The sequence below is a fragment of the Osmia lignaria genome, chromosome 1 (assembly GCF_051020975.1).
Source record: "Osmia lignaria lignaria isolate PbOS001 chromosome 1, iyOsmLign1, whole genome shotgun sequence".
In the NCBI taxonomy this organism is placed as follows: Eukaryota; Metazoa; Arthropoda; class Insecta; order Hymenoptera; family Megachilidae; genus Osmia; species Osmia lignaria.
The window spans coordinates 11,974,941-11,988,699 of record NC_135032.1 but is presented as its reverse complement, the minus strand read 5'-3'; the positions used below and the strand labels follow the sequence as shown (position 1 = coordinate 11,988,699).

Here is a 13,759-nt window from a genome sequence, read left to right as displayed (position 1 = left end):
CTTAGATAAGACTATTCCAGGCCACGGTGTCAAATGGTACCAGCGATTAACCTGAAGTTGAAGAGTTTAGTAAGTGACTATAAGTGGCAAGGATAGGGTCGTTCAGTCTTTGTATCAGTTTCCCAGAGAAATCTCAAATCGGTTTGCGTGTCGAAATCCGGCGAAGTTGGTGGAATAAACAGATGAATGAGAAGTGCATTGTGGGAAAGAGCAGAGTGTGATTTATTAGTCTTTTTTTATAAGACTTATTTTATGTATTACCATTTTGGGAGTGGTTGTAACCAAGATCATCATCGGCTGAGATAATTCATGAGAGGTCATAAATCGATTTTAGAATTTAAAGAGTTTACATAACCGAGAGGAGCGTTCCAAGATAACTCGTTCGGGGGAGTGAGATGGATTACCTCATCGATTCAGGAACTTTCTTCCAGAAACAGTTATTATGTGCCTCATAAGAAGAAAGTATGACCGATTACATAAGACATTTCACTCACCCTTTAGGCGGTATTCGAGCTACAACGTCATGCCGATTGTATTGGGATTCGATCGATGGATTCTGGTAGACTGGAAACTATCAATCTCATGGATGTGCACGCAAAACTCTTGCGAGCTTTTATTTCATTCTCGCGTACATCTCCTTACGTATGATTCTCTTTTATACAGTGTCATTACGTACAGAGAAATCAACCATTCTCACGGGAAGCAATCATATTTTCTAATACATATTTCTCATATGTAGCGAAGCATCAATCACGGTTCTTCAGAGGTACTGAAGTAATATTATATTAAACTTCAAAAGCAAAAAGTTCTTCTGCTTCCCAATAATATCTCACCCCGTTGTGTATCAATGAGCGTTGCCCAATACAGTCAATTTCTCTATAAAACATGATAAAAATAAAGTCTGTCTCAAAGGGTTAATAGAATGCCGTAGCAATCTCTATAGAGCAAAGAAAAAAGGTCTCTCCTCCTAAGTTCCAATCCGACCCGGTAAAAGTGAACAGTCTGAATAAGGAACTGAACTGTTCGCGCCAATCAACCACGAGGCAAAATCGAAGAGACGTGAACGAGAGAGGTAAAAGATGGTTATTGGGAAGCGATCACGTCGAAGGCGTCTGCCTCGGAGCGTGAGTACGGTGACCTAAGGGGGATCGTTAAAGCGGGCAAGTTACGTGCCGATCGGTAACACTAGAGACGATTTGGAGCGGCATCTTCTGTACGTACACGTTCGCACACCTACGAACATTACGTACCATCGGTACGGTTGATGCGCAACGCACCAAGTTGCGCAATATTCGTGCACGGTTGCGGAGCATGCGTTGCTCTCTATAAACCAACCCATCTATCGTGGATGATGATGACGCTACGCGACCCCGTCCGACGCGGGATGTCAGAGGCGAAATAAGCGATATAATTACAAAGAGAAACGTAATGTACGCATCTTAAATCGTTCCTTACGTCGCAATCTTCCATATCAGAAGATGCCGCTCATCCCCGTAGCGTACCTCTACTCTCGATCCTTTTTCAACTAGAACAGATGCCTCGCGTAACCTCTCTTTTTTTCTTCAAGACATCGCTGTCGTCCCTTCGCCGGTCTATATGCCTCTTATACACACGAACATCGATTCACTTTCATGTCGACCCGATTAGTCGACCTTCAGGTCCAACCGACGAGAGATGCCCGCCGATCTGTATCACCTAACTTGCGCAATCACCCCTCATCGTTCGTCTTTCACCGTAGCTCATCTTCAACCGCCCTCTCCCTCGATACTTCCTTCTTACTCTTACCATCGTTACTGTTCGCTTTTTCTTTGTTACTCCATCGTTAACCGAGTTCGCGAACTTCGCCGAGGGACGCGGCACCGGGTGTTCACCAGAGTCGATGCCGTTTCTAAGTCTTCCCCTCGTAGCTGGGTGGGAGGAAGACGATCCTCGGCCACGGATCGGTATATAAGCACGGTTGCTTCGACCTGAATCTGCACAGACCAATTATTGCCATCGTTTGGTGATACAACGTCAACTCTGTGCAACGGGTATCGTCCGGGGAGGCTCGATTTTCACAAAGATCAAATCATTTGTCAGCGAGATGAGATCGGTACGACTCACACAATACATCCGCTTTCCCGCGACAGGTGGCGTCATTGACGTAATTAGGATTTTTCTCGGGAACGGGCCTGGTCCAACTAGCTTTCCTAAAAAGTGTCAAGTGTTACTAGTGTTACTGCATTCTAACATAGTTTTTATTCATATTTCAAATAATAGGAACGTTTGTACTTAGTTGCATTGAACATGGCATTTTGGACCAAATATTTATTTGTACTCAGATAAGATTTTTACTTACTGCAATAATTTCTGGTAGAAAAGCCAAATCAAAGTGAATCTGGTCCTTACTTGGTTCATTCCCGGTGAATCTCTGCGATTTACTGATAGAACCCAATGATACCAAACATGTGCGCGGGAAATCAGTGGGAGTCCATTTTGAACTTTGATAACCTAAAAATATTTTCGATTTCTCTTGACAGATTGCTTACGTACTATTTTTAACATGCATGTTTCGACAATATTAAAAATCATTCGATAAATAAACTTACAAACGCAATTTTAACAGCTCGCTGTCGCGCTACTAGTAGTCGGTACCTGTTACGCGGCCCGACTGGAGAACACTTACCTTCCTCCGGGTAATGCGGGTACCGCGGGAGGTGCAGGCTTGATTCAAGCACCAAATCGAGGAGGTCCTGGTGGTCCTGGAGCTCCCGGAGGACCCGGTAGACCAGGAGGGCCAGGTGGACCAGGCAGTTATGGCGGCAGTGGCGGAGGGGGTGGCGCGTTCGGCGGTGGCGGCGGCGGAAGTGGCGCATACGGAGGTGGTGGCGGCGGTGGATTTGGAGGACGTAAGTACCTAATTGAATTTTAATCAAAAAAATTAATTATTCAATACATTGAATTAAAAATATAACTCGAATACTGAAAGACTACCTTAGTCATTTATATCGAACGAATCCATTGATCGAATTTTCAAATTTGAATTGAAAAGAGTGACATTCTATTACGTAACTGTTTGAAGATCGTTTATAGAAAGCCATTAATATTAATTTCCTCGTGATAAATTACTATAATTTGCGTAAACGATGCAAGTCGATTATCCTTCATAATGTATGTAGTAATAACGGAGTGACCACGTATCATACGTGCCGACATTAAAGTTTATCAGAAGCAATATTACATTTCATAGAGAAGAGATGAATTTCTCTCTGTTCACTCCAGTATACATCGTTTCTGTAAACCCATAAATGACACGATTTCATCACATCGCGTGTTAGAAAAAGTGCAACATACATCAAGACGTCCACGCATTAGATCGCGAAATGAAATTACACTGTTTTTTACCACGCTAAGAGGGAGAGAAATCGCGTGATGGGAGATTCATGTTTGACTTGCACTGAAATACAGGTTGTCCCTAAACTGGCGCGGAAAGTATTCTGCGTGCAAAATACGATTGCAAAACATATATGATTAATGTTTGCAAAACAGCAAAATATATTCAAAATCATTTCTTTGATGACTGAAGTCTCCTCTGAACAATTTATACTTGTATATAGAATCTGTACTCTTTTGATTGTTCAACCTGTATAAAAAGTGTATCATGAAAGAAAAGTGTGAACCGCGCAACACTTAATCACTGTATACCTCGTCTAATGAAGACATACCCACGAGGTCCTGGCAATCATTTGGCCCACGATTCGAATACTGTGAGAATCCGTTGCGAAAATTAAGATCACAACCTTTCTGTGTCTCCTTTTGTACAGCATCGCAAACAACCGAGTAATTAGACTCCATTCAGTTACGAATTAATCTCGGGTATGTTCGTGGATTTCACTTGGAGTGATGCAATCTGAGATTGCACGGATACGACGATCGATAAAAAGTCGATTATGCCATGTGGGATGAGACGAAGAGTATTCTGTGGAGTGCCGTTTGAAAGCCTGACTAATTGCGTCTGTTAAGAATGATTGGTTATTTGCATTTGCATTCGGTCATACGTCACCAAATCGTTCGTGTTTCCTAATGTGGAAAGACGTAATGTCTTTCAACTTTCCTAACGCGTCCGATGTAATGGTCATCTATTTATTGATTGGCTTAGCAAGATATTAAGTTGCATAAGTTTTTCTGTCGAAAGAATCGAATTATTTAGAATATTTCAACTTTTTTAAATTCTTTTTTTACAATGAAATCACTCGGAAAATAGAAATTCTTCTTTCCCACACGGCGAGCTAATTGCAAACGTGCGTTTTACATTTTTATGGTAAATGAATCATAGAAACGCGAGACTATCTCTCGTACGTTGTGCAACGTCGTCGACGAGAGAATGATTCGAGTGAAATTTTCACGAATCACGATTGCAATATACTTGAAATACCGTAAAGCGTGTCATCGAAAGTGGTAGCGATAGAAATGACTGTTTCAGCCGGTGGTGACGGAGGTGGACCAAGAGGAGGTCCCGGAGGTGGCCAGGAGATACCCATCGTCTCGTTCAACAATCAGAACAGCGGGGACGGCAACTACCAGTTCAGCTACGAAACAGGAAATGGTATCAGTGCGCAGGAAACGGGTCAGCAGCAAGGTGAGATCAGGGCCAGTCACGTTTCCCAACAACGACATCCCGTGTTCCTTTTCTTCGCGGTTCGTTCGCTGCCATTTCTCGCCGTTATGAGTTCCTATCCATCATCGCGTTCGGCCTAGAATCCTTCCGTTTTACAATAGGAGTCGGATCGGTGAACGCTGGAACGCTGCAACTGATAAAACCCTCCAGTTCCTGTAACACCTTTCAAGATATCCACCGTTTACTTTCTTCTTTAATTGTAAAAAATCTGCGAACGATCGGTTAGCCTGTTGCATTTTGAAACGTAGAAAGTCTGACCACCCTTGATACGTAAAAATCCAACCGCAGCATTCTTGCGGAATGCGCGACCCACTTCCGGTTCTCGACAGAGCGGTCAGTAAGGCCGCAGGCAACCGCTCGTCCCAATTTCAATTCGCGATGAGTGATTACCGAACAATGATCGTTATTAACAAGCTGGAAAGCCGCAAAAATTTTCCTCGATATAACCTGACGCAATACGACCCAGCCTGTTACACCTGTTGCGTCAAGGGTTCGTTCGTCTTTCTCTTCGCAGGCAACGCGGAAGCAGTTAGTGGATCATACTCGTACACGGGACCCGATGGCGTGCAATACAGCGTCACTTACACGGCTGACGAACAAGGTTTCCATCCCCAAGGTGCTCATCTTCCAACACCGCCACCAATTCCGCCTGAAATTCAACGGGGAGTCGAGTTAGCGCTCGCTGCTGAAGCCAGAGGAGAGAATCAGGATACTTCCGGTGGCGGTGGAGGCGGTGGAAATGGCGGGGGTGGATACTCAGGAGGAGGCGGTTACGGTGCGTTCCGCTGGAGGATCGATGGAGACGTCATTGATGATTCGTTTGGGTTGTTTCTGTATAATTTTAATTACATATTTGTGTTTTCTGAAAGCAGGAGGCGGCGGCAGTGGTGGTGGCGGCGGCGGAGGTGGAGGCGGCCGAGGTGGAGGTGGCGGTGGTGGCGGCTATCAAGGTCCAAATTCATACCAAACAAGCTCGGGCGGATACCGTTATTAGACGACACAGTGAAAGTCATTACACGATCAATTTTGTTCCATTACAGCAATCTCATTTAAAGGCGGACTTATGTACATAAGAAAATATCGTTTATGTAACTTTTTTATTTATATAAAATACGAGTACTTTATTTATATCGTTGTTTCTCTTCCTGTAAAATTGGATCGAAACTTTTCAAGGTGTTCAAATCGCGTACCATTTCATCATAATATGTGAAATTTCTTAGAATTATTTTCTTAGTGTTCTTTATTAACAGATAAGAATTTTAATACAGCTGCATATTATATATTTTGAGAAATAAATTATATATATATATGTACACATATTTGATTTGTTTTGTAGGTTTAAGCGCACAACATCGAAAATATAAGTCGCATACGAATACACGTCATACACGCATAATAATACTTTTATGAATTGGAATGAAATGCTTCGAAAACCTTAAAAACGTAATTCATCATTAAGTATTTAAACAACCGCTGCTTGAGTACTGTAGTCTACCAGAGGTTCTTCGCACCTCCTTAATTCAGTTCCCCTGGCGAATTGAATGAATAGCTGTTCCAAGGTAGCCGATAAAACGGCATAATCTTCGATACAACTGTACCGTTCAGTCAGATTATTCATTGTGCTGTACATTTTTTCCCACGTCGTTCCAGAATCATTTACATGATAAGCAATTAATCCCTGGGGAATGAAGAACAAGATAACATCACCGGAAGCTTGAATGATTCATTAGGAAACGCTTTGTATTTGTCAAGAATTATTACCAAATTCTCATCTCTGATTTCACACGTTAAAGATGATTCCATAATTGATTTTATATTGCTCACATCGTCATCCGATCGGTTGGGATTTAATTTAACGTGAATATCGTAACCAGCGCCGAATCGTTGCTTCAATTCCTGGCTTGCACCAATGCAAACCAATTGACCTTTCACCATAATGACTAGCCTATTGCACAGAGCCTCGCATTCTTCCATGCTATTGCAAATATCTTTTCATGTAAGTACAGAAGTTTCGCTAATATGTATTACCGAGTCAAATAATGTACCTGTGAGAAGTGAGTATAATAGCTTGTCCCATTGCTTGGCAGGATTGGAGAATATTCCACAATGATCTCCTAGCAGCAGGGTCGACGCCCGTTGTTGGTTCATCCAACAGAACGAGAGTCGGATTTCCAATTAAAGCCATTGCGATGTTCAAACGTCGTTTATTCCCACCGCTGTAAGTACCACTTGGTTGATGCATGCAAGCATTTAAATCTGAAATAATGGATACATTTCTGAACTCTGCATGAAAATTATTTAAATATACATGAAAGATCGTGTAGCTTACTCAGACGATTGATCCATTTATTGACTTCTAAGTCCACCTTGGAACTCGGTATACCACGAAGCAAGGCGAACAATCGCAAATGATCGAATGAATTCAAAGAACTGAGTAGTGCGTCAGTTTGTGGACAATAGCCCATTTGAGCAAGGTACTGTAAAGAAAATGAATTGTCAGTGAAAATGATTAATGGTAAACAGTTCTATTAAAATTGTGTATTACATTCTTCCTATCTGTACGTATTTCTGAATTTCCTAAGTACATGATACCACTGTTTGGCATTTCTTCGCCGGTCAACATTCTAAACGTGGTGCTCTTTCCGGCACCATTAACGCCAAGTAATCCAAAACATTCTCGTTGCTTCACTCGAAAATTGATTTCTTGTACTGCCATTAACTTTCCATAATATTTGCTTAATTCATAAACCAAGAACAGACTATCGTCATTAGTTTCTGGACTTTCGAGAGCATTCAATTTGACGGTAGACGTTGTCGTTCCTTTTTCTTTCCCACTGATTGTCCTTCCTACACCTGTGTTGTAATCATAGTATCGCAAGAGGAAATTTTTTCTAATTTTCAATTAACTCAAAGAAATAAACCTACCTTCCGGAAATACTGCATTACTATTCGTTAGCTTCTTTATTTCTAATGCTACTGCATATTTCTCCTTTTCTACCTCTTCATCTTTTATAACACAGGCATTTTTTAATTTTTGATCGAACATTTTAGCGTATAATTTGTCGATCAATCGTTCTTCTAAAATAATAAGTACAGCAAAATATATTAATGGCGTGACCGACAAATATACAACGCATTCTGTCAGGCTCATATCACTGTTATCATTAGAAAAATACGGAAGCTGGTTCCTACAGACTCCATCTACGCAATCCAAATCTTGAAAAGAAAACAACGAAATAATGATGTGTCGTTAGAGCACACGATTAATTGAAATGTAAATTCATACCACAACAAACATCCTTAAAACCCAGGCAAACTACATCCTGCAATCGTTTTGGTAATCGACGGCATCTCGCATTTTGTACAGCTACGTTGAAGAAAGATAATTGACCATGAAATAGGCTCACATGAGGTATCAGACGGAATATCCGTTTCTGTATTGCATGTAGAATCCTCAAACGGTCAAAACTATGTACCACTTCGTGCAGAAGATATTGAAACAAAACTAGAATAGAAAATAGATGATCATCTTAAGTGTTCTTAGGATTAAATATAAGTATAACTTACCAAATCCAACAGGTACAAGACTCAATATGGTTACCACAGTATTTCTTGATTTATTGACAAAACTAAAGATGTATGTTATAAATAAAGAATTAATTCCAAATAATACTAATAATAGTATCATAATCACTGAAAAGAAAAAGTTCGAGTTAAGTTGAATTTTTAATAGATATAATCAGTCTTTAGTATCAGCTTACGTGTTTCTGTGCGGTAATACAGGCGAATATCTAAGATAATATCCATGATATAAAAGCCTAGCATGATAATAACTATAGACATTGTGAGAATTAAAAAATCGAAAGAAAACATCGTGCCCCAGTATGAGAAAGACGTGACTCCCGTCATTCTTTGAAGCTGCTTTACTCTAGTTTCCATTTCTTGAAAAGGATGGATAACAAAAAGTGCTACAGTAGGGAAGAAGAAGCTACAAAACACCAATACTCGTGACAATGATTCCGCTTCTGGCATTAATATTGTTGCAGACAAAGGGTTTGGTAACTGCTGGCTTGAAACACGGATAGAGTATTCGTCACCAGCAAAACGTTTGATTAACGCGTTCGATAACAGATTCACAGTTAATGGTACACTGTGAACCGCAATACCAGAATAAAAACCATTAGCGAGTATAGCGGCATTATCGTCGGAAACATTAAATTCCGCGGAAACAATATAATTGTTACGATATGAGGCAATATCTTGAAGAGCATGATCCAATAAAGCTGAAAGAATAGTTTGATTTCAATTTTTGACATTGAGTTTTACAGTTTTCCCAAACAAAATATAATTGTTGTAGTTACCTTGTGAAACACTTGTATTTTGCTGCACTTCTTCTGCAAACCCACCAAAATAATCTACTGAATCTTTATAATGCATACCACATTTTTCAGCTTTAGACGAATATAGAGCTTTAGGATGTCTATACATATCAAGTTCAAGCGGAAATACATCCGTCGAATCGCGAGGCGTATTATAGCTCAAAGCCATTAATACGACCGATAAAATTGGTAAAAACAGCTAAAAAATATAGAATCATAAGTAAAACAATAATGGATTAATAATAATCTACTTCTAATCTTAATACATACTGTCAACAATGTATGGGTTATATTTTTTTTAGTGTAAGTTAATTTTTTATGATACAGTGCCAAAATTGTTTGCATACATAAGGACCATCCTTGTACTTTTTGCAATGGGGAATAGAATATTTCATTTAAATGTTTTTCTTTCTCTTCTTTCTTAATCACTCTAAGAAATAAAATAAATATTTTTTTTTACAAATTTCATTAAATAATGATTAAATGTACTTTAAAAGTCACATACTTTAAAAATACTTCTTCTAAAGTAATAAGTGAAACGCTGATTCCAGTAACGCCCAATTTCTTTTTCTGATTTTCGATTTTATCTAGAATTTGTGGTAATGTGTCAGTGTTTGGTACACTTAAAACAATCTTTTCACTGTCCACATTTATTTGTTGTGTTCTTGCATCGAACTTATTTATAACTTTTTCTGAATTACACCATGACTTAGTTGATAAAGTGACTTCTAAATGACCATAGCCTAAAATTAAACAATACCTTATATGTACATACATATGTATATTATACAGGGTCTGGCCGAATAACATGTAGGAGCGGACACCACGTAATTACGTGGTTATTATTTGGCCGGACCTTGTACATATGTCGCTCTATAATAAATGTACTAACCATATTGCTTTTTTAAAAACATGGTTGTACCATAACATTTTAATCGACCTCCGTGTACAATAGCAACTCTGTCCCCAAGTATGTCAGCTTCTTCCATGTTGTGTGTACTAATCAAAATTGTTTTCTTCCCTCTTATTTTCTACAGAAAATTGAATAAGGTTTTTACATCTATATAAATCAATTATTAATTGCTCTGTATAAAAAAAAATTCCCTTACTAATATAACATCCCAGATATCTCTTCTAGTTTCAGGATCCATTCCTGATGTTGGTTCATCCAAAATTATAATCTAAATGAGATATTACCGAAATAAAAATATTGTTTATTCGATAAAACAAGTTCAATTTGCATTGATGTTAGTATATTCTTACACTAGCATCCCCGACGAGAGCCATCCCAAGACACAGTCTTCTCTTTTGCCCTCCAGATAATGTACTTGGAAGAACGTTCCTTTTTTCATTCAATTTTAATTTATCAAGGAGCATATTAATATTTTGTCGAATTTCTTTCCTCGTTTTATTTATACCTTTCAACTAAAATTTCCATATGTAATTACTTTAGATTATTATCTATAGTAATGCCGTAGTACCGCGGTACTATACTTACTAGACCGAAAAATTCCAATTGTTCGAACACACTCAAATCAGGAAAAACCATATTTTCTTGTGGACATAATCCCAAATCATTTCTAATAACTTCTAAATGTTTTGCAATATTTCTGCCATTTATAAGAACCTTTCCTTCAGTAGGACTTATTACACCTAATGAAAAATGTATATTAAAAGACATCGATATAAGGTACTTTTTTTTATAAACAGAATTTGTACCTGTTAAAATGGACATAAGTGTAGTTTTTCCAGCTCCATTATGTCCTAATAAAGCTGTTATTTGCCCTTTATATAAATCGACTGAAATACCTTTCAATGCATGGACTGCCTATTATAAAATAATTGCAATTATAGTTATAAAACTTAAATAATAAAATTATTCAAACTTACCGATTTTCGAAAACAGCTAGTATTATACGTTTTCTTAAGATTACGGATCTGAATTCCAGGAGTAAGTGCACCTTTTGTTACAGGTTCAAAGTTCTCATTATTTTCTTTATCATAATCAAAATCTTCCATATCCTCATCAAGATATACTTTATTTTTCCTTAAATACTGCAAAATTGTACAAGTGTTCTGCATTATGTATTGCGTATGTATAGTGTATCTCAAGAAAGATAATGTATTTTGGAATATTAAACAATTTACCTTTAGAAAATAAAATGGCTTTTTACGTACTCCGTATTTTCCTGGGAATATAGCATTGATGTATAATGCTAAGGAAAAGTGTAACAAAGTACCCAACAGGGAAAAAAGTAATATAAATCCAACACATCCACCAATATTATATTGTGTATCCCCCGCAATAAACATATTTGACCACTGAATACCGATTACTAAAAATCGGGACATGTTTAATGTTTAAATAACATACAATTTTATATATTGAAATATTAATAGCGCATAAATATTTTTACATACATCGAGTTTCATATGCATTGACTTCTTCCAGGAATCTATACAGAAATATATTTGGAAACAATATTCCCAAATACGGTATTATCGATAATACTCCTACTTTTACTAAATTTCCATGAAGTGAGAAAGAAGCAGTGTAAATAACTGACAGTGTAGTTATTACGAAACGCGCTGCAAGAACAATTATAATCGTGTTTCATAACTACATATTATGTTTTACAGCTTATTCAGAAATAAAACTTACGTTTTGAAAAATATGCAGCAACATGCATACCAAATGATATTAAATGGGCAATATGTACTGTAAATATTAGCCAAAATATAAAAGTGTTGCTATGATACAAATATGGATCTACATTTCCAGAGAAAGTATTTTTAAATAATATTATTATTGGAACTATATAAAAAATACTGAACAATATGCCAGTAATTAACCAACTTAGTAGATTTTGGTAATGTTTTACTCCATTCATTGCCATTAAAACCTACACATATTTAAACAATATATAATTGCTGTAGAAATTCGTTGTGTTATAGTTTATAACATACTTACATTTACTCCAATATATTTTTCTTTTGTTGCATAATTTGTTTCTATACATAGTGGAATTAAAAATGCAATGACTGCAAACATACATATTCCCACTCTTAGTAATATATCTGATTCATCTATTTTAACATATGGAGGATATGGCATTCTTTGTATGGACACCTGAAATATACATACATAATAAATATAAACTATCAACAAGAAGTGAACTTAATAATATGTATTTTGTAATACCATTCTTTCAATCATGGAATGTGATGTATGATTTATAAAAGAATCATCAACACACATTTGCAATTGTACAAATGGTATAAGATTAAAATATATTGTAGACTGATCAAATGTGTTTTGGAACAATGTTTTTGGAATATCTATGGGATGCCTGATTTTGTATTTTATGGCAGTTGTATTGTATTGTTCAAACACAAGAGCTAACACTTCAACAGCAGGAGCTTCAGCATGTAGAATTGTATAAGCATTAATCATATCATCTTCAGATGAAAATCCAGCTACACCTATTTAATACAAATATATAGCTTTGAATATTAACAAAACAGCATAACACACTACATTAATGATTGTAATAATTACTTTCTTGTGGTAATCCCAAACACATTCTGGTGTTATGCACAATATTCTTTGTATATGAATTCTGTGGCACAAAGTATAAAAATGTCAAATCCCTGTTTATCAAAGTCAATTCATCTTTGGTGTATATAGGATAATATGTACTTTCATTAATCACTCTAGGTGGTTGTACACTAAAATCTCTCACAGCTTGTATCAATACAAACAAAGCAATAGGTATCAAACATTGTATAAATATTGTTGTCTTCCAATGTCTGCATCGTATTAATAAATTTTTATATAAAAGTAAAGCAAAAGTCCTCATGTTATTTGCCATTTTGATCTTCTGATGTTATTAAATTTAATTGAGGACTTCCATGACTTTGCATAATCAATGTATATATGCTTTGTGTATGCAAACTGATAAGTTACAGAATGCCATTGAAAGTTCATAAAAGTACAATGAATATATTATAAACATTGATCTATGAATCAACATGTATATATTCTACTAGAATATAATATGTGCTAAACACGTAACTCTGACAACCAAATTATAATGTAAACTCTTTTACACATTCATTTGTGGAGCCTTGATTACATATAATTAGAATTTCTATAAGCATTTATGTTTAATTTCTTCTTGATTGTCATAATAATTTTCTCTGAAAACCAAAGTTCAATTATTACAGAATAATGTCAATATAAGACTACAACAAAATTTGTATGAAACTAAATTCAATACCCAAAAAGATAAATGTTTTACTAATATTCAGAGGATATTATAGTATTTTAAAATATGTACATACCTGAGGTACAGATAAATATTTATTAGCTCTGTATCAAAGAATTTATAAAAATAACATTCTACACATTTTTATACTTCATGTATTCTTATCAAAAATGTATTCGTTTAATTACTTAGCGTTACAATGCGCAAAACACGTCGCACTTGACAGTACTTACTACTGTCACAATGCAACTATACATGTCATACTGTCATATAACGAGTTTTCCTTCGTTTTGCGCATGTTAACTGTTGGATTGACTTGCGTATGTTTAGTCTGGGCAAGTGCATTGTAGCACCAAGCTGCATATGCAGTGGTCTTATAATTATTATACTCTTCAACCTGGGACATTATCAGTTGATTCCCCTATCCATATATTTTTGTCCACCGTGTATATTGC

General features: G+C 36.7%; 2 protein-coding genes across 2 annotated transcripts; one reads left to right on the top strand and one right to left on the bottom strand.

Moving 5' to 3' along the window:
• The first annotated feature begins 1,990 nt into the window (after positions 1 to 1,990).
• LOC117606096 (uncharacterized) lies at positions 1,991 to 5,923 on the top strand. Its single transcript, XM_076689638.1, has 5 exons — positions 1,991 to 2,092; positions 2,606 to 2,873; positions 4,478 to 4,618; positions 5,172 to 5,426; positions 5,569 to 5,923. The coding sequence occupies exons 1-5, from the start codon at positions 2,084 to 2,086 to the stop codon at positions 5,649 to 5,651; spliced, it is 756 nt and encodes a 251-aa protein (XP_076545753.1). The 5' UTR covers positions 1,991 to 2,083; the 3' UTR covers positions 5,652 to 5,923.
• LOC117606083 (phospholipid-transporting ATPase ABCA3) lies at positions 5,905 to 13,576 on the bottom strand. Its single transcript, XM_034328094.2, has 25 exons — positions 13,381 to 13,576; positions 12,596 to 13,236; positions 12,239 to 12,519; positions 12,008 to 12,166; positions 11,699 to 11,939; positions 11,458 to 11,625; positions 11,185 to 11,372; positions 10,927 to 11,091; positions 10,756 to 10,864; positions 10,535 to 10,689; positions 10,300 to 10,461; positions 10,146 to 10,217; positions 9,929 to 10,067; positions 9,542 to 9,779; positions 9,307 to 9,466; positions 9,019 to 9,235; positions 8,419 to 8,940; positions 8,225 to 8,350; positions 7,944 to 8,162; positions 7,583 to 7,873; positions 7,203 to 7,510; positions 6,987 to 7,134; positions 6,703 to 6,913; positions 6,419 to 6,632; positions 5,905 to 6,335 (listed from the first exon to the last, which is right to left on the bottom strand). The coding sequence occupies exons 2-25, from the start codon at positions 12,906 to 12,908 to the stop codon at positions 6,120 to 6,122; spliced, it is 5,022 nt and encodes a 1,673-aa protein (XP_034183985.2). The 5' UTR covers positions 12,909 to 13,236; positions 13,381 to 13,576; the 3' UTR covers positions 5,905 to 6,119.
• Positions 13,577 to 13,759: the final 183 nt, after the last annotated feature.